This window comes from Alnus glutinosa, chromosome 1 (genome assembly GCF_958979055.1).
Source record: "Alnus glutinosa chromosome 1, dhAlnGlut1.1, whole genome shotgun sequence".
NCBI lineage: Eukaryota > Viridiplantae > Streptophyta > Magnoliopsida > Fagales > Betulaceae > Alnus > Alnus glutinosa.
In genome coordinates, this window is record NC_084886.1 from 23028675 (window position 1) to 23053240 (window position 24566).

Here is a 24566-nt window from a genome sequence, read left to right on the forward strand (position 1 = left end):
TTGGTAACATTTGCTTTTTTTTGTTTCAGGTTGAGGTGTCAACCTCTCATTTGAGGGCACAACAAAAGGCTTCGTTTGTGCTAAGACCTTGTGGAAGTTATACTCAAGAAAAATCAGTGCTAAAAGAATATATGATGACCTATAGAGAACCATTCTTACCTATATGTCTCCTTTGATTTTGCTTAGCTTAAGGCATATGGGAGGGCCATTATTAAATTATGGAATGACAGAGCTACAAGTTATTGGTAAAAAAAAAAAAGGACATGTAACGAGGATGACAACCCCTAAAAGGCCAAAATCTATCATAAGCCATTTGCAAAATTTGACTATCAAATAATGCCCACGGATAGCAATGAAGTGTATCTGAAAAGTAGGAAGAATAAACATGTTCCATAGCCATTTACACAAACATGTTCCATACTCTGTTATAAGAAGGTCCAGCTGTAGTCGATCAATTTGAGCGGCCCCCAGATGCCTGTCCGGTGTCATATTATAGTCTCCTGTGTATACTATACCAGTATCTCCCACCTTTGCATAAAACATTGCTGCTCCAAGAACCTTTGGCACATAATAAACAGTGAGAGCTCAATTAACATGGGATGTAATATTGATTGAAAAAACAGTTTGTATTCTAGGCTCATTAACACCCCTAGTAACTTAGAATGACAATGAGTGCCTTTGCAATCATATGGTAAGATGCTCCAAACAAATTGGATGATTAGTATGAGGCATGAAGTTGGTAGCCTTTATTAACATGACTCACCTATCTCTCTACCTCGAGCACTCCAGTCCTCCCTATCCCCCTTTCAATGGCATTGTCATCTCACTCATTCCCCTCTTCCATTAAAGAGTCAAGTGTTGGGTCTTAATTATTTATATCATCTTTTGATTGTGAATCTTGTGAATTTAGCAAACATCATCATGTGTCCTTTTCTTCTCGGGTTTCTAGTTGAGTTTCAAGTCCTTTTGAGTTAGTGCATTCTAATGTATGGGGTCCATTTTGCATCATCAATTAGCATTTTGCATTTTGATAATGCCAAAGAATATGAATCTCATTTTTTGCTACCTATTGATCTAACAAAGGCATCGTCCATCAAACACCTTGTGTTCACACTCCACAACAAAATGTTGTGCCTAAGCTCAGAGTGTCATTTGTTGAAAGTTACTTGAGCTCTCTTGTTTCACATGAGTCCCTAAACGTTTTTGGAGTGACGCAATTCTTACTACATGTTATCTTATCAAACAGACGCCTTCCTTTGTTTTAGATGGAGCATTTCCTCATTCTTTCTTGTTTCCTTCATCTCCTTTATTCTCCTTACCTCCCAAAATTTTGGGTGTACCTACTATGTTCACAATCTCGGCCTTGGCTTTGATAAACTTGATGCTCGCGTTACTAAATGTGTCTTTCTTAGTTACTCTCGAACCCAAAAGGGTCCATTGTTATAGTCCAGTTCTAAGACGATAGTTTGCAATGTTGGTGTTACCTTTGTTGAGTCTACACCATATTTCTTTGATGTTAGTATCGCTTATTCCGAAGAAAGCTGGAGTAGTGGAGATTAAAGATTTTCATCCTATCAGTTTAATATGTGGGGTTTAAAAAATTATTTTGAAAGTCTTGGCCAATAGGTTGAAGTCAGTTTTGGGGAAGATTGTGTCACATTCTCAGACTGTGTTTATCAAGGGGAGACAAATTTTGGATTTTGTTTTGGTGGCAAATAAATATTTGGATAGTCGGCTTCTCTCTGGGGCATTGGGTATTTTATGTAAATTGGACTTGGAGAAGGCATATGATCATGTGAATTGGGAGTTTCTCTAATATTTGTTGGCGAGCTGTGGTTTTGGGTAGAGATGGCGAGGTTGGATAGCTCATTGCATTTCTACAATCCGTTTTTCGATTATCATTAATGGGTCGCCTATAGGGGTTTTCGTAGTTCGTGAGAACTATGATAGGGGGATCCTTTGTCTCCTTTATTGTTTGTGGTGGTGATGGAGGCTTTTACCAAGATGATGTCTGCAACGATGCAGAGCGAGCTTCTTTCTAGATTCTCTGTGGGTTCGAGAAACCAGGAGGAAACGATAGTGTCACATTTGTTACTTGCATATGACACATTACTTTTTTGTGAGCCTAGTGTTGAACAATTCTGAAACTTGAGATGCTTGTTGCTTCGTTTTGAAGCGTTTTCGAGGCTGAAAATCAATTTCTCGAAGTCTAAGATTGTTCCAGTAGGCAATGCAGGGGATGTGGAGGGCTTGGCTAGCATTCTTGGGTGTGGTGTAGCTTCGTTGCCGATAAAGTATTTGGGTCTTCCTTTAGGTGCTCATTATAAGGCATCCACTATTTGGAGTAGTATTATTGAGAAGATGGAGAATAGATTCGTGGGTTGGAAGAGGTTGTATTTATCAAAGGGCAGTAGGTTAATGTTGATCAAAAGCACGCTTTCTAATTTACGCACATATTATTTGCCCCTTTACCCTATTCCAGTGGGAGGGGCTAATTGACTGGAAAAACTTTAGATGAACTTTCTTTGGGGAGGTATTAGTGATGAATTTTAGTTTCATCTGGTAAATTGGTCAAAGGTATGTATGCCGAAGAATTCAGGGGGGTTAGGGGTGAGAAACATGCTTCAGTTTAATTGAGCCTTGCTGGCTAAGTGGTTATGGAGGTTTGCTATGGAAAGGGATGCATTGTGGAGGAAGTTGGTGGACATCAAATATGGTAGTATGAGGTGTGGTTGGTGTTCCAAAGAGGTAGGTGGACCCCATGAAGTGGGAGTGTGGCAATGTATAAGGAGTGGGTGGGTTCGCTTTGTGCATCATGTGCGATATGACGTAGGTGATGGTTCTAAAGTGTTATTTTGGAATGATGTGTAGTGTGGGGAACTAACTTTGAAGTTCCTCTTTCCAGAGTTGTTCACTATTGCATGTGGTAAGGATACGTGGGTGGAGGAGAATATGCAGATCCAAAATGTTCATATACATTGGAATATTCTGTTTACTCGAGACGTGCATGATTGGGAGGTAGAAGTGGTATCTCGATTCTTTGAGTTGTTGTATTGTCAAAAAATAAGGTATGGAGGCAAGGATACAATTTGTTGAATCCCATCGAAAACGAAGTCCTTTGAAGTGAAGTCTTACTATCAGGTCTTATCTACTCTTATATGATACGTTTAGATTTTCAGGGTTTATGTGGCAGCACACGTGGCAGCACACGTGGCAGTACTAAAGCCCAAGTCGGCAGAGAATAAGGAGGATAATCTCCATATATTATTTCCCTAAGTGTTTTAGCTAATAAGGAATGTATTTTCCATTAGTTTATTTTCCTGCATGATGTAATGACGGCTAGACCTAATGATTATGTTTTATGACCTAGCCTTCTTCTATATAAGTGTAACCCTAATCAATAAAATATCATGCTGAATATTATGAAAACCTAGAACCTTTGTTGGTATCTTGGAGGTCACGGCTCCCTCGAAATAGCCATTGGAGATTACGGCTCTCTCGAAGGAGCCCATATCCTCTCTTTTTTTGTTCTTTTTATTATTTGATTGCATCAAGTGGTATCAAAGCCAAGTTGATTGTTTTCTACAACAATCTCCGATCCACACCATCACCATGTCTTCCCGATTTTTCTGGAATGAAGAAGAACAAGGATAGAAAAGATGCGGTCAGAATTCCTCGCGTGGAAAGAGGAATCGAGAAAACGGATGGAGGAGATCAGGAAAAGAATTGAAAGCTTTTCTCCACATCGCACCTCTCCGGCGAACCAAGCCCCACCCATACAACCTACCCCACCGGCAACAAAAATTAACCGGATGATGCCAATGCCCCAAGAGGTGTTAGAGATGCGAACTAGAAACAAGAAAGCCGAGCTTTGGGATGCATCTTGCTGTAAGAAGGTAAGGGACGAGTATTTTCTTAAGAGATATGCGTGCTCTAGAAGATTTTGTCCCCAGTAAACTCTCTGGATGCAAATCAGAGGTTCGCGGATTAAAGTGGTCTTATGATGATCGTGAATTAGCATCCGGAGGCAATGATAATAGACTTTTTGTTCGGAATCAAAATTCAACTCAGCCTGTGCTGAGATACTCTGAGCATACAGCACCAGTAAAAGCTATTGCATGGTCTTCCCATGGTCATGGACTTCTTGCACCCGGAGGAGGAACTGCAGACCGATGTATTCGTTTCTGGAATACAACCATAAACTCACACTTGAGCTGCATTGATACTGGAAGTCAGGTTAGCTATATATATGGGGTTGTTCTTCGTAATGTTCTTGACAAGGAGAGGCTGGAGCAAAATGTGAAGAAGAAAGAAGAGAGGAAGCATGGGTTGGAAGAGCATGGAGTACTTTTTACAAAACCAAAACTGAAACCAAATGGGAAGAAGGAGGAAGAGATGGAGCCAAGGTTGGAAGGGCAGGGAGTGAATTTTGCAAAACCATAATTCTTTCTTGGGGATAAGGTAGATGTTAGGGGAGAGGGATGATACGTTCAGATTTCTAGGGCTTACGTGGCAATACTAAAGCCCAAGTCGGTAGAGAATAAGGAGGATAATCTCCATATATTATTTCCCCAAGTGTTTTAGCTAATAAGGAATGTATTTTCCATTAGTTTATTTCCTTCATAATTTCTTTTCCTATATGATGTAATGACGGCTAGACCTAATGGTTTTGTCTTATGACCTAGCCGTCTTCTATATAAGTGTAAACCTAATCAATAAAATATCATGCTAAATATTATGAAAACCTAGAACCTTTGTTGGTATTTTGGAGGCCACGGCTCCCTCGAAGTAGCCATTGGAGATCATGACTCTCTCAAAGTAGCTCATATCCCTTTTCTTTTGTTCTTTTTATTATTTGATTGCATCATTGTATGATCAACTTTTCCTTGGAAGAGTATTTGGAAAGTTAAGGTTCCCCCGAGAGTGGCATTCTGTGTAGACGGAGACTCTAAGAAAAGTCTTAACCTTAGATAACTTACGTAAGAGAAATATTATTGTAATGGAGTGGTGCTCTATGTGTAAGACTTGAGGAGAATCCATCGATCGCTAGTTCCTTCATTGTGAGGTTGCCATAAAGATGTGGAGTGCGTTTCATCAGCTTTTTGGTGAATGAGCTGTTGGTAAGTTAGAGGGGACAGTTGGGCAACCATAGTTTGTTGCACTTATGCAGGATGGCTTCATTGTGTTTGGTTTGATGTCTTTGGCGAGAGCGGAATGCACGCAACTTTGACAACTGTGAGAATGGTTTGCTTGATTTAAAGAAGTTGGTGCTACAAACCCTGTATACATGGAGAGTTGCTTGGAATACTTTGTCTGTAGCTACTTATTCTGAATTTTTAGCTTTATGTTATTTCTCTATGGGTTAGAGGTTCTCTCGTATACATCTTGTGCACCTAGGTTGCGCTCCTCTGCGCTTTTAAATGAATATACATTATTTATCGAAAAAAAAATGTCCCTAAGAGGTGTCCATATTTCATAATATTGTATTAATTCCTTTCTATATATATATATATATATAACATTGCCCCTAATAAAGTGCAGAGGGGCGCAACCCTAATACATAGGAAGTATACAACGTTGCCCCTAAGAGGAATGAACAGAAAATTAAAAATTCAGCATACATAAAAACTGCTGTGATGAGACGCTATCCAAATATATAACGTGTTAAGCACACGCTTCCTTAGCTCTACCATCGATGTCTTTACATCTTTAAAGTGCCGCGCATTCTGTTTCCGCCAAATACAACACATTAAACACAATGGAACTAACCGACAAGGAGAGGATGATAGGTTAGTTTGGAACCTCTCCAAAAGGGGTTTATTTGAAGTAATTGAGTGGTGCTGTATATATACATACACACACCGATGGATTATGAAGGTCAGACAAGTACCGAGACTCTTTTGTAAATCCCAATATTCTACAAAGAGTAAAAGAGAGAGAAATGAAGGTTTTTCCAACAAAAAATTTGGTTTTAGTTGAGGCAAAATATTTTGCAGAGGAATTACATCACACCATATAAAATCCTTGTAGTTGTAGTTCTTCCCCAAAAAGCTGAAGAAGCGCACTCCACGTCTCTATTGCAACCTCACAATGAAGGAATAAGTGATCGGTGGACTTTTCACAAGTCTTAAACATACAACACCACTCCATCACAATAATATTCATAAGTTATCCAAGGTTAAGATTTTTCCTAGAGTCGTCGTCCATAGAAAGAACACCACTCTCGGGGGAACCTTAACTTTCCAAATACTCTTTCAAGGAAAAGTAGACCGTACAGGAGTAGACAAATACACGATAATAAGACTTCACTTCAAAGGACTTGTTTTCGATGGTATCCAACAAATCGAATCATTGCCTCCATACCTTATTTTTTGAGAGTACAACTCAAAGAATCGAGATACCACTTCCACCTCCCAATCATGCACGGGTCGAGTAAACAAAATATTCCAATGTATGTGACCATTTTGGATCAGCATATTCTCCATTTACACATCCTTACCACATGCAATAGTGAACAACTCTGGAAGTAGGACCTTCAAAGGTAGTTTCCCACACTACACATCATGCCAAAACAACACTTGAGAACCATCGCCTACCTCATATCGCACATGATGCAAAAAACCAGCCCACTCCCTCAATATACATGTCCACACTCCCACTCCATAGGGCCCCCCTACCTCCTCGGAATACCAACCACCCCTCATACTACCATACAGGGCTAAGCATAGGGCGGGAGGGAGGGGAAGGGATGGGGATTTTTCGACCCCGCCCCGCAGAGGTGCGGGTTCCCTTTTGGGGAACCCGCACCCCGCAGAAAACCCCATGCACTCGCACGGGGCGGGTGTGGACGGGGCGGGAATCCCCGTGGGTTGTGCCAAGGTGAGAAAAATGGTGTTTTTACACACACATATTAAAAAAAGACTTGCATTGTGTTTTTATATCTAATCTTTTATTACTGTTATTTATTTATTTATTTATCTCTATATATATATATATATATATATATATATATATAAAGAAGCCACAGGCAGGACCACATCTTAGAGACAACCCAACCGTGACCACTTGGCCAGACTCTTGCATAACCATACACCCGATCCAGTTGGCTGGACATTATCCTGCTTCATAATTCTTGTGCAAAAATACATAACCTCTTTACAAAATTTGATCAGGACCACATCTTAGAGACAACCCAACCGTGACCACTTGGCTAGACTCTTGCATAACCAGACACCCGATCCAGTTGGCTGGACATTATCCTGCTTCATAATTCTTGTGCAAAAATACATAACCTCTTTACAAAATTTGATCATTACTAATTTATTTTTTGCTAGATCTGGCAATACATCTTCCTCAAAGACAAACTCATCATGGAAGCCTATATCTCTTTCAATCTCAACTCATCTGACATGTCTATTATCCAGTTAGAGCTAGTTGTGATCAGAATTATGAAAAAACAAAGGATTTAATAAGACATTGCATAGATATATCACTAGAAAAATACTTACTTTCTTGTTGTTCTTCTCCAAAAATTACTTTAAGATGAGCTACACTTTGACGTGCGGGGAGGTGAGGGTGTGACGGCGACGAGGGCGTGACGGCATGAGGGCCGGTGGCTGGTGAGGACTAAGGAGAGTGGTAGTCTAGGTTCCTCTCCGGTCTAGGTTCTCTTAGCTTTTCTTCTTCGCTTGGGTCTTTTAGTTTTGGGGTTTTCTTTTGTTGGGGGTAGTTCTCAGTGGTTGGGTTTTCCGCGCTCTCGCGCCCCGCTCGTGACCTCGCCGGCTTTTTCCGGTCCTTGCCGATGTCGCCGGCTCTATGGTTTGCCGCCGCGCCGTGTGGGTGGCTTTTTTTGTTCATGCACTTCTTGGGTTGTAGATCTACGGGTTTTGGGGCCTCCTCGCCGTCCACGTGCCTCTCTGGAGGACTCTCCGTCATGGTCCGACTCCTCTCCTCCGTCAGCACTGCTGCGGGTGGTTGCCACGCGCTGTTCCGACGCGCCGTGGGTGTTTCTGTTTTTTGGGTGCTAGATCTGTGGCGTATGGGACCTCTCTTGCACACACGCGCCTCTCCGATGGCTTCTCCGGCAATTTCCGCTTCTTCCGGTGGTCCTTCCGGCTGGTTTTGCGCCGCTCCGGTTGCTCGTGTCTACACGCACAGGTAGCGCACCGGTGCGCGTGGCTCCACGCGCCACTGTTATTTTTTTTCCTCCTGTAGCTCTGGCTTTTCTTTGTATTTTGGGTTTGCTTTCTTGTATTTGAGGTGTTGTTGTATGGGTTTTGGGGGTATTGTTTGGGGGTTTTCTTGGGTTTGGGGGGTTTTCTTCTTTGGGGGGTTTTTTTGTATGAGGGGGGGTTACTTTGTATCTTGGGTTTTATTGTATCATGGGGGGTTCTTTTGTATCTTGGGTGTTTGATGGAGGGTTTCTTTTGAATCTTGGGTTTTATTATTTTATGGGGGATTACTTTGTATCTTGGGTGTTGGATGGGGGGTTCTATTGGGTTTTACTTTATTATGGGGGTTACTTTGTATCTTGGGTATTTGTTGGAGGGTTTTTATTGTATCTTGGGTTTCATGTGGGTTTTGGGTGTTGTGGGTATGTAGTTTCTTATGGGTTTTTCATGTGGGCTAGCTGGGTTGCTCCTGTGTACTTAGGGGCGCCTTACATTTTTTTTAATGAAATTTTCTTACTTATAAAAAAAAAAAAAGTGAATGTGATGCACTGATGTAGGCTGCGGCGCTTAGGGAGTTAGAAACTTAGAGAAGTTAAAGTTAGGGTTAGGTTAGATTCGTTAGAACTTAGAAGGATAGAAACTGAGAAAAGTAAGAAAAATTGAAAGGGGCCAAAGCCCAAAGGGCTGTAAGCCTGCAGACTGCAGTAGCTGCTTTAGCCTTTAGCCTGCTTGTGGTTTTTACATTTTTCTGCCTTTTTTTTCTTTTTCTTTTTTCAAAATCTGCGGGGCGAAGCCAGGGTGGGGTGGGGACCCGAGAAATTTCAAGGGCCCCCCCCTGCAACCTGCTCCGCACCACGCGAGGGCCCAAATAAGGCCCCGTGGCCCGCACCATGGGTGCGGGTTTTAGGGTATTGCGGGGAGGGGTGGGTTCTGCGGAGATTTGCTCAGCCCTACTACCATATTTGATGTCCACCAAGTTCCTCCACAATGCATCCCTTTCCATAGCAAATCTCCATAACCACTTACCCAGCCCTAAACACCCCCCCCCCCGGCGAGTTCTTTAGAGTACATACATTTGACCAATTCACTAGATGAAACTTAAATTTATCATCAATACCTCCCCAAAGAAAGTCCCTCTGAATTTTTTCCAGTCAGTTAGCCACTCCCACTGGAATAGGGAAGATGGACAAATAATATGTGGGTAAGTTAGAAAGACAGCTTTTGATCAATGTTAACCTACCGCCCTTTGATAAATACAGCCTCTTCAAACCCCCAAATCTATTCTCCATCTTCTCAATAATGCTACTCCAAATAGTGGAAGCCTTATAATGAGAAACCAAAGGAAGACCCAAACACTTTGTCAACAATGAAGGCATACTACACCCAAGAATGCTAGCCAAACCCTCCACATCGCTTACTGGAACAATCTCAGACTTAGACAAATTTATTTTCATCCCCAATACCAATTCAAAACAAAGCAACAAGCATCTCAAGTTTCGGAATTGTTCGACACTAGGCTCACAAAAAAGTAACCTGTCATATGCAAATAACAAATGTGACACTATCATTTCCTCCTAATTTCTCGAACGCACAAAGAACCAAGAATGAAGCCCGCTCTCCACCGTTGCAGACATCATCCTACTTAAAGCTTCCATCACCACCACAATTCCTCAAACAGTGATTCTTCATAGTCGATAGGTAGGTGATTCTCTTGCAGCTTTAACTTCATCACTTCCCAAATTAAAATTGGGGTTTAGCACAAGCGGTGTAGATGCTCTTCAACATTGTGCCACCACACACGAGCTTGTCCCTTAAGTTTCATCTTCAAGAACCTGATAGGAGGCAAATTTAACCACCCAAAATAATCTTTCAACGAGGTTACCCAATCCTGGAATGCATGAGGATCCAGCTTTCTGTGGAAATATGGGACATCCACACAAACTCTCCTTGTTATATCATCCATAAGGTAGGCATGCTTTTCCAAGCGGTCTCTAGCTGGGTGCATTGTATTCATTGAATATAGTTGGGTTGAAATAGTTGGCGTGGCTGGTAGTTTCGAGTTTCATGATAAGGGGTAGTAAATTGCGCAAAGTGCATTTATCTACAGTATCTTCATGAGGCATCTCTTCTTTGGTGGCTGAATTTTGGTGTATTTCAGTATCTTCAGTTTCGACTTTCACCTTCTCTCCTGAAGATTCTGGTTTGTCGAATAGTTGATCCCATAAAACATCCACTCGTTAGGTAAGAGCACCCAACTGATTGGAAAAAGAGCCCAGTTGCTGAACCATGTCCAACAATAAATCATTTCGCTGTTGTGGGCTGAGTTGATTATCACCATAAGAGTTGCCACTTCGGGTAGTCATTGTGAATGATAACACAATAAACAGCAGGAAGTCTAGCTCTACTACAAAAATTGACGCAGGATAGCAAAACACAAATATAGTTGCAGAATTTTCACAAACTCACACAGACAAGAACAATGGAGTCTCACCAAGGTTGTAGAGTAGTATCAACTCAAAATTTGTACTCACTTTCAATAATTTTCATTTTCTGCCTGATGAAAGAATTACATATATCTTTTATAGTCGGACTAAGAAAACTAACATAGATAAAGATAACTAAAAGATAAACTAGAACAGTAACTGGTGTTAGCTAAAAGATAAAGATAGACTTCAACTGGTGTCAACTAAAATATAAAGATAAACTAAAACGTTACTTTGAGAAAATAGACTCTAAATAGACTTAAAGGACTCTAAATAAACTTCTGGCTAGAATCATCACTAGTTTTGGGCAGATCATCCAGCAGGCGCTGTCGCATATACTACACCGTTTACTTCCAACTCATCAAATTTGGCCATTGAGAGCAAATTAACACCCTCCCCTTACTTAGGTTTAGGTGTAACTTCCACTTTCGATGGGACCGAAATTATTTTCTTCTTATCTTTGTAGAAAGTATATATGTTTTTCCAACCATCATGAATTACTTTATTATCAAACTGCCAAGGCTTCCAAACAGGATATGGCATGTATCCATAGATACTACATCACACTACACCTTATCAAAGTATCTACTTCCAATAGATAAGTCAACTAGCATGGTACAGTAACATTTACCTTGCTGCCTTTCTTAAACCAAGGAAGTTTGTTGGGCTGAGGATGTGTCTCAATCTTCAAATTCAGCTTGGTGACTGTCTCTTGAAAGATAATATTTTTTGAGCTTCCACTATCAATGATTAACTGCAAGTGGTCCGGAACACATTGTGTCAGAGTCAATCATTATCATCCTTGTATCACGATGTTAAAAGAACCTTTCGCATGACAAGCCACGGACCGCCATCACCTTTAACCACTACCTCTTCATCTTCCTCATCAGAGTACGGCTCATATTCTTGTGGCTCTTCTTCTTCTTGATAATCAACCATAAGCAATTGTTTTCCTTCACAACTACATGCTTTTCGACAATCAGAAGACTTGGGTCCTACTTCTCCACACTTGTAACACTTAATGGCTGCACCATTGGTTTGCGGTTTAGAATTAGATGACCCAATATTTTGTCGTGGTTGAGGAGTATTGGTGCTGTCCTTTTGAGGTCCAATTGTTATGGAGCAGCTGCCCGCATTAGATCCTTGCGATTGCCCTCTAGAAGCCACCATACAACCCGAATTGGACTAGTTGTAGGCTGCTCTGCTAGGGCATTGCCATCTAGAGAAGGATTCTATCTGTATGCAAAGCGCTGGGCTAAAGCTTCAATCTACCTTCTGAAATCTTCAATCATACCAACCACTAGTTATTGATGAAATGCAGAGTTCTGATTTGGTGGAGGAGCTGTTCCATGAGGCTGATTCTTTCTCTTTTGCAGCATCTTGCAAACCTTAAAGAAAATACCCCAAATCCCCACTCAATTCCTCCGGATCAGAACTTGCTCTGATACCAACTGATGCAATTCCAAATATGAATGAGAGAAAATGAGAGTTTAAGAACGGAAATCATAGAGTTAGTTCAAGATATCAAATTTAGCGAGAACACCAAACTCAATCCTCAAGTGAAAGGGAGAGAAAAGCCACAAACATTGGCTGAAAGTTCATTCAATTCTCTGGAAAAAGCTGTTGTTACAACTTCATAAAACTCTTAAATAAGACAGTAAGTTGTCCCTAGCTAAGACGCTATCACAACCACTAATTGAAATCTATTCTAATAGTTCTAAATCTAACCTACAGAGGTCACATTCCTAATTAAAAAGTCACATGACTTATAACATAAAAATTAAATGCCTTAACATAAGAAAATACTCAAGTTCAATACACAAAACAGCAACAAAATCAACCAAGATTGATCACACAATCAAACTTATGGACGTCTAGGCTTCCGTTTAGTATTCCTATTCGGAAAATCAAGTTTGTAAAAAGTCCTCTGCCATATAATTTGCTTCAGCTTATTTATAGTTGGATGAGATCCCATTTTCATTCAAAAGCCACAGGCCTCTTTCTTCTTTATACATTTCCACTCATCTCTTTGAGCTGTAATTCCTACTTCTTCAACATCTCAAAATGAAACAAGCTCCTTCCAGAAACTGCTTTAGTTTATAACACCCAGAGACAGTCATTCTTAATAAAATTAGACGTTATTAGCTTAAAAGGCATTAAACTGCTTGTAAACCTTAACCTCAATGTAGGAAAAGAGTTCATTCATTAGGTTGACCCAACTAAGATTTCCACTAAGGTGCTGAGGCAACTTTGAGTTCTCTACCTCCCAATTTCTACTGGAAAAATAGAAAACCTGTCAACTGTTGGTGATATGAGAAAATCTAGTAAAAAAATATATATCTATTTTTTTTTTTACACGTGTATTTGAAAAATATATTTTCCTACTGCTACCAGATAACCATGCAACCTGTGCTCCCTGTTGCAGCCCCTCTTTGCCATTAGATCTTATATCCTTTTTGAACCACCTACAAATACTAAAGCTCTTATTCATGATCCCTAGGCCTAAAACCTCAGGTTTCAAAGCTCAGAGCCCATCATATAAGCATCCATAAGAAGGTTTCCTGATATATCCTTTGTCTTTTTCTCTACTTTGCACTGAATAAAGACACAGACGTGAGCAAAAAATTAGTCTCAATTTGCTAATCAATATCAATCCATCAGGACCTCTAATCTGAGCAGAAAGAAATGCCTTCTATTGGGGCTTGAGACCACACTAGGGCCCAAATAAACTCAACAACCCAGATGGCACCAAAAAAGAAAGTGACTGAGGGTCAAATACATTAGAGTTCTACCCCCTCTTTTTCTTTTCTTTTTTCTTTGGATAGGTAATACACAACTCACACATGCCTGGGATTCAACCCATGACAAAACTTTTCACCCTATTTCCTAGATTTAAAGCCTCTGAGAATTCCAAAGCTACTTGCTTTGGCATCAAGAATGCCGTGTGTGTTTTGCACTATATGTGTAAACTCGAATCAATAAAACTAAGCCTTGATTCCAACATTTTTTCCTATACGTTTTAGACCCAAAGAGAGCGGCAACAAAATTTTAGCAGCCAAATACCAATTCAGTTCCAACTGGGAAACTAAGCTTGCATATAAAGAGGTACACTTAATCAACAGTGTTTGAAGTGAAATTAAGGAGGTAAGTTCATAACTAGAAGAGAGCACAGGAGCATAACAATGACAATCTCAGACAAAATAAACATACTAGAAAGATAATAAGAAATTTGTACAAGTTTGGATAAACTTGAAATAGAAGGATAATAAGTCAATGTGTGTGGAAAAATTGTGGTCAACAGAGAATGTAATTATAGATGAAGTTCAGAAGCTTTACGTGTCCTGCATAGTAGGCACGAATCTGAAGTTCTTTATCAACCTGAACAGTCTGCTTCAAATCCACTGCTATAACTGCAATAATGAATCAAATCAAAACAACAAAGTCAAAGACAAGATATGATAAAAGTAGACGATGCTGAATTTGGAGAGCACACAATATGCCCAAAAAAGAAGTATCCTTGTTTAAATATATGTCTAAATAGCCAAAAGTGGAGCATTAGAAGTAGGGCTGAGCATCAAGTCGGTCCAAACCAACTAACCCAACGACACTCGACCCAAACCAACAAGGTTCAGTCAGTTTTCCGCCTCCCACAGTCAATCAGTCGATAGGGGAGGAAGTATTACCGACATGGTTGGGTTGGGTGTTGGGTTTGGGGTATTGGGGAACCCAACATACCCAAACCTAACCAACTATAACATATATTTTATTTTTATATTTATATATATACTTTTTTTTTATTAGCAACCCTTAGGGTTTCAAAAGTTTAGATTTGCCTTTTAGTCTTTCTCTCTTCGTCTCTAACACAAATGGCATAGGTTTTTTTTTTATAGATAAGCAAGCACATTTTATAAAAAGCGTAAGGCGCCCCTAAAGTACACTAGAAGTATACACAAGGACACCAAACAAAAGAAAGAAAATAAGAACAAAGAAGCAAGAACTAAAATAACCCAAGACCCACAAAATAGCCCAAGCAAATAAAGAACCCAACAACCCAAAGAAACAAAATCCCACAACAACACTACTTTGTGCTTTGCCATGGTTGGACCCCTCATAATTAACTGAACACTTTAAGTTATGCAGTTGTGCAGATTATGCAACAAATCTGATTATGCAGTTGCTGTAATTGATCAGTTTCCTCTTCAATGCTTGGTGGTTATGTGTTGTCGTCGGTGTATGCAACTAATGCTCGGAATAAGGGCTTGCATTAACTGTTGTGGAGTTGACTGAACTGTCATTGGTGTGTGATCCTTCAAGTGTTGCTAGCCATATAGAGAAGCTTCATCGTGATTTTTTGTGGGGAGGTCTTGGTGAAGATTTCAAATATCATTCGGTTAGCTGGTCCACGGTTTGTTCCCCTATTTCAAAAGGTGGTTTGGGTATCCGGAATTTGAGGGCCTTTAATAAGGCTTTATTAGGGAAGTGGTTGTGGCGTTATGAGCATAAGAGAGAGGCCTCGTGGAGATCAATTGTGGATGCTAAGTACGGTTCTACTTGGGCTGGTTGGTGTTCTTTAGATCCCCCTGGGTCTTACGGAGTAGGGCTTTGGAAGAACATCTAGAAGGGGTGGAGCTTATTTAGTAGCCATACCAGGCTTGTTCTGGGAGATGGATCCAGGATCAAATTCTGGGATGATGTGTGGTGCGGAGAGATGCCTCTTAAGGAAGCTTTTCCAAGTTTGTATGACATTGCTTGCGACAAGAACTCGCTTGTTGCAACCTATATGATTTTGAGAACGGATCTTTTTAGTGGGATGTCAGGTTCATTCAAGCGGCCCATGATTGGGAGGTGGACGTCTTGGCTTCCTTCTTCACCTTATTGTATTCTATCAAACTTGATTGTGATGGGGAAGACAAGTTTTGGTGGTCTCCTTCACGCAAAAGGAAGTTTGATGTTAGATCTTTCTATAAGATTCTTGCTTACAAGGAGACAACTCATTTCCCCTGGAAAAGTATTTGGTAGACCAAAGTTCCTTTAAAAGTGGCTTTTTTCGCTTGGGTGGCAGCTCTGGGGAAGATCCTTACTTTGGACAATCTCAGAAAGAGGCAAGTCATTGTGATTGATAGATGTTGCATGTAAAAAAAGAATGGGTAGTCTGTGGATCATCTACTCCTTCATGGTGAGGTCGCTTGAGTTTTTTGGAATGCCATTTTTAGTCGCTTCAGTCTGTCTTGGGTTATGCCTCGTCCAGTGGTAGATCTATTTGCTTGTTGGTGGACGGGTGGTAACTCTCGGAATGCGGTTGTGTGGAAGATGGTCCATTGTTGCCTCTTATGGTGCTTGTGGAGGGAGCACAACGATAGACAGTTTAAGGTCAAAAAAAGAACCATTGAGGAGCTTATTTCTTTTTTCTTTCTTTGTATTATTGGACGGCTGCATTCCTTGCCCCTATAGTGATTAATTATCATGATTTTCTTGTATTGTTTTCCTCTTCTTAGTTGTCGTTCTTGTAGAACTCCTGTGTACTTGATCGCTCTTTGCGCTTTTAATGAATTTTCCCTTACTCATGAAAAAAAAAAGGATGCATAAAATCCCATGGCCAATTTTCTTTAGATGTATATTCTTTTATGGATGGAATATTAATTTTGATGAGTTTTAAGGAATTATTCTTTAAAAAATGGAATTATTTTGTTAAAATCAAATGAATAACTTATTCTTGGGATAAGTGAGACTTAAAATCCTTTTTGAGAGAAGGAATGTTTTAATGTTATTGTGGTATTTTTAATTTGGTGATTTTTTTTTTTATAAGTAATCAACAAATATCTTTAAAAGCATAAAGGCACCCTAAGAGCAGCCACAGTGAATTAGCCATCTTGCACTTTTAGCTAAAATGGCCAAGGAAAATGCCAAAATCCTCTTTCATCGGCTTATGTAAAGGGAGTCCAAAATCGGTTCGTGAACAGTATCACGCCACATGTGGTGTGACCTGTTCACAGATGTATTTTTTTTTAATTCATTTCTCTCCCTTTCTCTTGCTTTCTTTTTCATTTTATTGTTCTTTTTTCTCATTTCTCACTTTCTCTACAAAACCCATAAATGATCACCCAGTTCTTGCTCCTTTTCCTTATCTTTGCTTTCATGCTCAAGCCCTGGATTGATCTTTGAAAAACTCATTCGCTAATCTTTGTTGCTTCGGCCATTTTGGCGAGTGGGTCTCTCTTTCGCGTGATGAGGAGTGAATGTATGAAATATGTTGGTGATGCCACAGCCTCTCAAAATGAGGAAGCCGGAGCCGCCAGCAACCAGGAAAGACAACCATTCCAACAACAAGCTTAGGAGTATCTGATAGATATATGTTGTAAAACTGGGGTACTGAGAATGGGGTTTAGTGTAGCTTTGTGCTTGTTCTCTATTTCTGCAGAATGTTTTGTTCGGCTGATGTTGGTTTTTTTTTTTTTTTTTCTGCAGAATTCTGTTTTGCTCTCTTTTGGTTTGTAAAAGTGAATTGGCGTATTGATAGGTGGGGGAGATAATTGTATAACTGTTTCTATTACATTAGTTCTTTGCCATGTTTGTTTTTGAGATTGCTGTGGTTATAAAAAGTTATTCATCAAATAATAAAAAAAAAAGTGGATTGGTTTGCTGTGATGATTGATGATTGGCTTCTTGTATTCTGGGCTGGTGATGGTCGAGTTATGTTGTCAGCAGATGGTGTTCAATTGGTGTTTTTTTTGGTGGAGATGGGTTTTTAACTAAAAATAAAAAACTATTATTTTAATAAATAGATAAGAAATTTGGATAAACGATTAGATGGAGACTTTGAAAAGTGGTTAGCTAAACTAAAAAAAGTAGGTTTTTTTAAGCCATTTTGCATAGAAATATGCATAATCAGATGGGAGTGCTCAAAGTACACAAAAAGTATATAAGAGGAAGCACCTAACTAGGAGAAGCAAAAAAGAATAAGAAAATCACTATAACTAGTTGTTAAATAAGAAACATAAGTAATTGTCTAAAGATACGAAGTTTTAAAGAAAAATACTTAATCTCCACCGAAGTCCTCTCACGGTCCTCAAAAAATGTCATTCCTTTTCATCCATAACCACCATAAAAGGCACGTAGGCACCATCTTCCGCATAGCAATACTCTACGTACTACTGATAGCCACCAAGCATACAAGTCAACTACACGTCTAGGCATAACCCAAGACAATTCACGCCCTCAAGAAACCTTAGTCTGCTAAACACTCTTTCAAAGGAAGCAGTATCCTTCACTACAGACCAAGGAATAAAAGAAGGATCTAACTATAACCTACCCTCTTTTGGAGGGGACCCACCATAGCTTATCTTCACTACCTCATCTCACTCTAGCTGAACACAACACCCTAAAGAATGAGGTTAAGCTTACATTCCAATGAATATCTGGTGAATATTATTTTATAGGTTTTAATTTTAATTATTAAGGATTTTTGCTGAATTATGGGATTATTTGGAATAAATTATCAAGGATTTTTTATTCTAGGCTTTTAATTTTATTAAGAAATATTTAAAAGTGTTATAGGATATTATTGGACTAAGGTAGATTTTTGGAAATTTATTTTGAAATTTGGATAATTGAAAAGTAAAAGTTTTTGATAACGAGGAACCCCTCCAAGGCAGGGTCACTTCGTTTACCCACCCCTGTTATCTAAACCTCAACCCGTGTAAAGCGCCCCCTTGGGGTTAATTGAAGAATAAAATTTGGAATTAAATAACTTTGTTTAGGGCTACTGAAATGAAATGATTTGATTTTGGTTATTGGGTCAAATGGAAATTGGGGCTAGCTGGATGTTTTAAAGTGAAATGATGCAATGGGCCAAGTGAGAGAAACTATATAACCGGCCACCATTTTGAAATTAAGGAAAAAATATGGGTTTTTAAGTACAAGTTGGACATGAGAATGATGGGTTAACAAGGTTGGTTTTATTGCTAGCCACACGATCATAGGTTCTTGTTGAATAGGGTTTTGATTTAAGTGATTATTGAAGGTTATTCGATAGGTAGATCATATTCATGATTTAACATTACTAGCGATCTTGACCATACATAAAGATTTCTCGTAGCAAATGCAAAATCGGACACTGAAGCGGGGAATTCAAGGGAAGTAGGTTAAGTTTTAAGCAGACTGAAATAAACAAAGAACCAAAATATATATATATATTTCACTATTATTTTATAAAGACATGTTATTATTATTATTTTTTTTATAAGTAAATTTAAATTTATTGAAGGCGTAAGGCGCTCCTTATTACACTGAAAGTATATAAAAGGAAACACCTGACTAAAAACAGAAAAATAATGTGTTATATTAGAGTATTTAGTATTATATAATGCATGGTGAGCCTAATATTTTGAAGTGTATATTTATACAAGTAAATATCTATACATTTTTATAAAGTTCAAGTACTATTATGAAAGAACAAAAGTTTTTTTTTATAAGTAATTCAATTTCATTAAAAGCACAGAAGGACACAATCTTAATATACAAAAAGTACACAAGATAAACCCATAATATAGAGAAAAAGAGGAACAAAAATCAAAAAGGTTATGAAATACACAAGAAGTAATGTTTATTTATCATTATGATATGAGAATAATTGTTTCAGAAGGTTTTTACAACAAAAGAAATTTATGTATGTATGTGTATACGGGTTGGACCCAAGGCACCCATGATGTGAGGATTATGACCAATATACAATGTAGAGTGATTGAGTGATAATAGTGTTAAAATCACCACTTATCCCAAAAGCTTAAGCTTATAGGAAGGGACGGATTTAATCATTTAATTTATAATCTAACAAATAGCATAGATCAATCACACTAAATGACGGAAATGTGAAGGTGACCAATCCTAGATCGTTGGGGGTTAACCGTACGATATAGGCCAAGTGGAAGGTTATCAAATGGAAAGCAATGAAAGGTAAGTGTCTCAGAAATGATTACCATGGTGACAGCCTTGCATATGGTCATGGAATGAAGTTAAAGTTAAGGTAAAGAGTATATTATAGAAAAGACTTACTTTTCAAAAGTATATTATAGTAATGATTTCTAATTACCAATGAAGTTGTTTTGCAAGGGTTACAATTACAATTTATTATTGTTTTTGTTTATCATGATCAAAGTTACATGCTCTTTATTTACTAAAAATAGTCCTTTACAAAGAATGATAGCAAAGCCCCCAATCATTATTATTATATGGAAATCATTCTTTGAAAAAAGGGAAACACTTTCAAGGGTATTCATGTTCTTTTACATGATCACCAGCTTTTGTTTGAAGAAAAGTTTATTTATAAAGAGGAATATAGTTTAAAGAGAAAACAGTTCAAAGGCAAGTCTCACAATCACACATTGCTTTAACCTTACATACTTACTAAGCCATGAACTTACTCTTCCACCTGTAAATGCAAATTTACAACGAGCATGATCGAAGTCAAGAACTTAGAGATCGCCCAAGAAGCTCAAGCCGCAAAGTAGAGAAAAAGAAATGAAGGGCCTAACGAACGTGTGCAGTTGTAGTGGTTTTATGTTGCTGCCCTTATGGTTTTCAGTATGATGTGTATTTCTGAGAGGTTGGACTCTTCAGTTGAGGACATGTATTTATCTTGATGATTGAGGTTTAAGATTTTTTGACAGTTATGTTGTATGAAAAATTGTTATGGTATTTAAGTTCATGATACTCATAGTGCTCTGGTAATGTTATGTATGTTATGGTTATATAGTTGCCAAAAAAAAAAACTTCCGCTGCAAATTCCTTGATCTCTCTTCCTCATGAAGGCAAAGGGTGGCTCCCTTCGGGTGTGTATTCCCTTAGAATGGGTGGTCACAACTACTCCCTCGAAGAGATCTTTAATTATATTATTGTACTCAGCTAGAGCACCTCCTTTTCTAAGACCCACTACATTACCTCCCTAGGAACTCTATCCTGCACTTTTTTCTGAATCAATAAAAACCAGATGAAGGTCTTTCCTAGTATTCTACTAGCTGCCTTAGTGAGAAGTGGTTCCCATGGCAGATCACGCTGGCTATGTAATAAAGCATAAAACTACAAACATTGAAATATCAAAAAAATTTGAGATACATAAAGATAATAAGACCTAATACATTTTAAAACTGAGGTCAAAGAGCCACGGAAAAACCTGTCCAACCAAGCGGGTAAGGGAGTATACTAAACTTTTGCCAGCTCTACCCTCTAATTTTGCTTTCTTAATGTGGTCTATGACTCTAAATTTAATATTAATTGACCATTTTGTCTCTTAATAATAAAATTTTGAAAAGAATTGTGCTATGTGCTAATCAAGTGAAGGAGAAGACTCTAAATGTGGAATATTTGGCTAATGCCATTGAAAGTTCAAGTATCTTCTTTCTTTTTGGGAACCATAATTTGCAACAAAAAGAAGCTAATATTTGTTAAAGCAAAGGTGAAAGGATAGAAAGGTCATGTCTCCACATTTCATGTGCTCAATTGGTGAGTTAATGCTAGAAAAAGTTCAACATCTTCAACCTTGAGAACATAAATTTTCCATGAATGCCCAGGCTAACTTAAGAAATAATATAGGTTTCTTTAACACAACCATTAGCATAAAAGGGAAAAAGAGACAAAGAATAATTTCTTGTAGGAGCATTTAATGTGTCCCGAAAAAACCAAAGTTGCTAAGCACTGAAAAGAAAATTCTTAAAATATCAGTGAGAAAGACTGAATATGTTGGCATAGGATCATCAATTGTAAGAAACTAATATCTAGATAAGAGCTTTTTTCAACAAAGATACTTGGGACAAATGGGAATCACTCATGGTTCTCTATCAAAGCAAACTAGGAGATAACTCCCCATCAGGACATGTCAGTGATCTAGATAGATCATAGCCATCCAACTAGGCCTACCCAATTTCAATACAAAATTCTTCAATTGGCCTTTATCTAAACTAAACCAAAATGACTGGAACACACGTATTTATGTCACACCCCAAAAGAAAAAATTGGGGAAAAAGAAAAAAGAAAAAACGCATGTACCTTTTTTCATGCATTCCACAATATGCTCCGAGGTAAATTGTTCCTCTTCACCTCTTCGCTCAACCATTACTTTTCGATAATCCTCCAACATCGCAGGAGCTAATGCCTTGGTTGGATACTGCAGTGCAATTAAGTTTCAACATGATTATCCAATTCTGGTGACAATCATGAATTTCAAAAGTCCACATGTGAAACATTTGATAAGCCATCTGAGAAGTCAATGTACCTCTGACACCCCAGCTCAATCATTTAGTCATTAAAAAAGCCAAGTGAGCAGTCCGAAATATGGGGGCACAGGAAGGGAAGGAATATATGGACATATAATGCACAGACAGATTGTATAAAACACATGCGACATTGAAATCAGGAGGAATTGAGCACCAAAATACTTCCCAAACATTTCATCAAACATGTGAAAGACTCACCGTCATGTATATCGGCCCACGATACCCACAAACTTCCGTGAAGTAAGGAAGAGCACCAATGTGGTCCAAATGGCTTAACCGATTGCAAAATCAATGAAAATCGAGTAAACCAAGCCAGGAACTTTAATCAAACTGAATAAATGAACAATGAAATGAGAATCACAAGGAGGTGGAAGCCCGTACAAGTGGGTGATGACAATGCAAGTGAGGGCGGCATCGAAATCGCCGGACTGGGAGAGGCGAGAGAAATCGGGATGGCGGCGGTGGTCGTGATAGGCCATGTCCATCCCGCAGTCGAACATTATCCGCTTCCCGTTCATCGACACGACCACGCAGCTCTTCCCGACTTCTTGCCCAGCGCCTGAAACAGAAACCGCAAACAAAAAGTTCGGATTAAGAATGTTATTAGAGATCATAAGAATAGTAGTAGGGAGATAGTGGATTACCGAGAACGAGACACTCAATCGCCATGGCGGGATTTTCCCTTTCTGCAAGAACAAGAAAGAACCCTAGCAACCCACTTTGGCGCCGTTTTTTAAATTTGATTCTTGGTTTGGCTGGTTGGCTTTACGGCTTATGTGGGATATCTCAAAGTAAAATCCACCGTCTGGGACAACTTACCATTAATAATGATTATAAGAGACAGTCATTCGTAGGTCAGTTGTAAAGTATTCTTTAAAAATATGCGATTTAAAAATTTGATTTTTAAAAATAAAGTTAAATGTTTGATAAAATCACAGTTTGACCTTTAAAATCGTAAATTAGCCTTTAAAATTCAACATTTAAAAAAGAAAACTTCATTGCCTAGGATTTGAGAAAACAGTTTTCTGCATTTTCAAATCGCAATTTTTTAAAAATGCAATTCTTAAACGGTTCATTTTTTTGTGATTTAGTTTAAAATCGCACTTTTTGTCTACGAAATTGCAATCGCAAATGCACGTCTAATTTTATTAGACGTTATTGCTTGTAAACCTTAGCCTCAATGTAGGAGAAGAGTTGATTCATTAGGTTAACCCAACTAAGATTTCCACTAAATAAATACACAGACATGAGCACAAAATCAGTCTCAATTTGCTGATCAACATCAATCCATCAGGTTCCCAAGGAGTAGTTCAATCGGCTGGAGACCACGCCTCATGAAGCGGAGGTCATTAGTTCGAATCCCCCATTTCCCCTCTCGTGTGAACATGTAAAAAAAAAAAAATAATCAATCCATCAAGACCTCTAATCTAAGCAGAAAGAAAGGCCTTCTATTTGGGCTTCAGACCACCCTAAGGCCCAAATTAACTCAACAACCCAGACGGCACCAAAACAGAAAATGACTAAGGGTCAAATACATTAGAGTTCCACCCCCTCTTTTTCTTTTTGTTTTTTTGGGTTAAATATTATTTAGCTCTATAAATTAACGATCATTTTTTATAAAGTACTACGAAGTGACAAGTTTTATGAATTGACCCTTCAAACTACCAATTTGTTATTATTTAACCCTCTCCGTCAGTCTTGACTGTTATGTTGGATGCATGTAAAATTAAATTTGACAAAAATATTTCGAAAATACCTTTATTTTGATTATTGAAAAACCAAAATTGCCTTTTATTTATTATTTAGTAGAAAAGGTCAAAGGGTAATTTCAGTTTTTCAAATATCAAAATAAGGGTATTTTCGAAATATTTGTTTAAAAAAATTGATTTTTAATCCAACATAACAGTCAAGACTGACTGAAGTAGCTAATGGTCCGTTTGGGTATTAAATATTTCGAATATGAATAATATTCTGAACCTGTTTGCGGATTTCGAGGCAATGAAAATGTGTTTGGATGTTGAATAGAATTCATATTCTTTTTGAATATGTGTTTGGGTGTTGAATTTTTTAGATTGGAAAAACGTGTTTTATAATGATAGAAAGTGATTGGAAATGATTGGATTGTATGAAAAGTTGTGTATAATGATTGGTGTTATAAAAATAAGAGTTAATTTTTTGAGATTGAAAAAAAATATTTTTTAATAATAGGAAATGATTGGATTGTATGAAAAGTTGTGCATAATAATTGGTATGATGAAAATTAATCTTGGGAAAACTATCATTTTAGCCCCACAAACTGCCAATACTCCGACTTCGGTCCCCTAAATTACCAAAACCTTTGAAAAAGACCCTATTTGACGAAATATCCTCATATTACCCCTGCCACGTGTCACTTTTCAATTAAAAAATAATAATAAAAAAAAAACTAAAAAAACTAAAAATTAAAAAATTAAAAACTAAAAAAACTAAAATTTTATTTTATTTATTTTTTTAAAAAAAAAAAGAAAAAAGAAAAGAAAATATATTGTTTTGGGGGCCACCACCTTGGGGAGGGGGGTGGCCGCGCGCCACGCCCCGACCCCTGGGGTGGACGCGAGCCACCCTATTTTCCTTTTTTTTTTAAAAAAAAAAAAATTAAATTGTTT

General features: G+C 38.3%; 1 protein-coding gene across 1 annotated transcript in view; it reads right to left on the minus strand.

Moving 5' to 3' along the window:
* Window positions 1–22736, minus strand: part of LOC133877300 (cleavage and polyadenylation specificity factor subunit 3-II) — a 45344-nt gene extending 22608 nt beyond the window's left edge. The window contains exons 1-6 of the mRNA XM_062315557.1: window positions 22566–22736; window positions 22303–22480; window positions 22120–22192; window positions 21695–21812; window positions 13991–14064; window positions 422–558 (exon numbers count right to left, since the gene is read on the minus strand). Of these exons, the coding sequence (XP_062171541.1) occupies window positions 422–558; window positions 13991–14064; window positions 21695–21812; window positions 22120–22192; window positions 22303–22480; window positions 22566–22590 (605 nt within the window). The 5' untranslated portion in view covers window positions 22591–22736. The remainder of the gene's footprint in view (window positions 1–421; window positions 559–13990; window positions 14065–21694; window positions 21813–22119; window positions 22193–22302; window positions 22481–22565) is intronic.
* Window positions 22737–24566: the final 1830 nt, after the last annotated feature.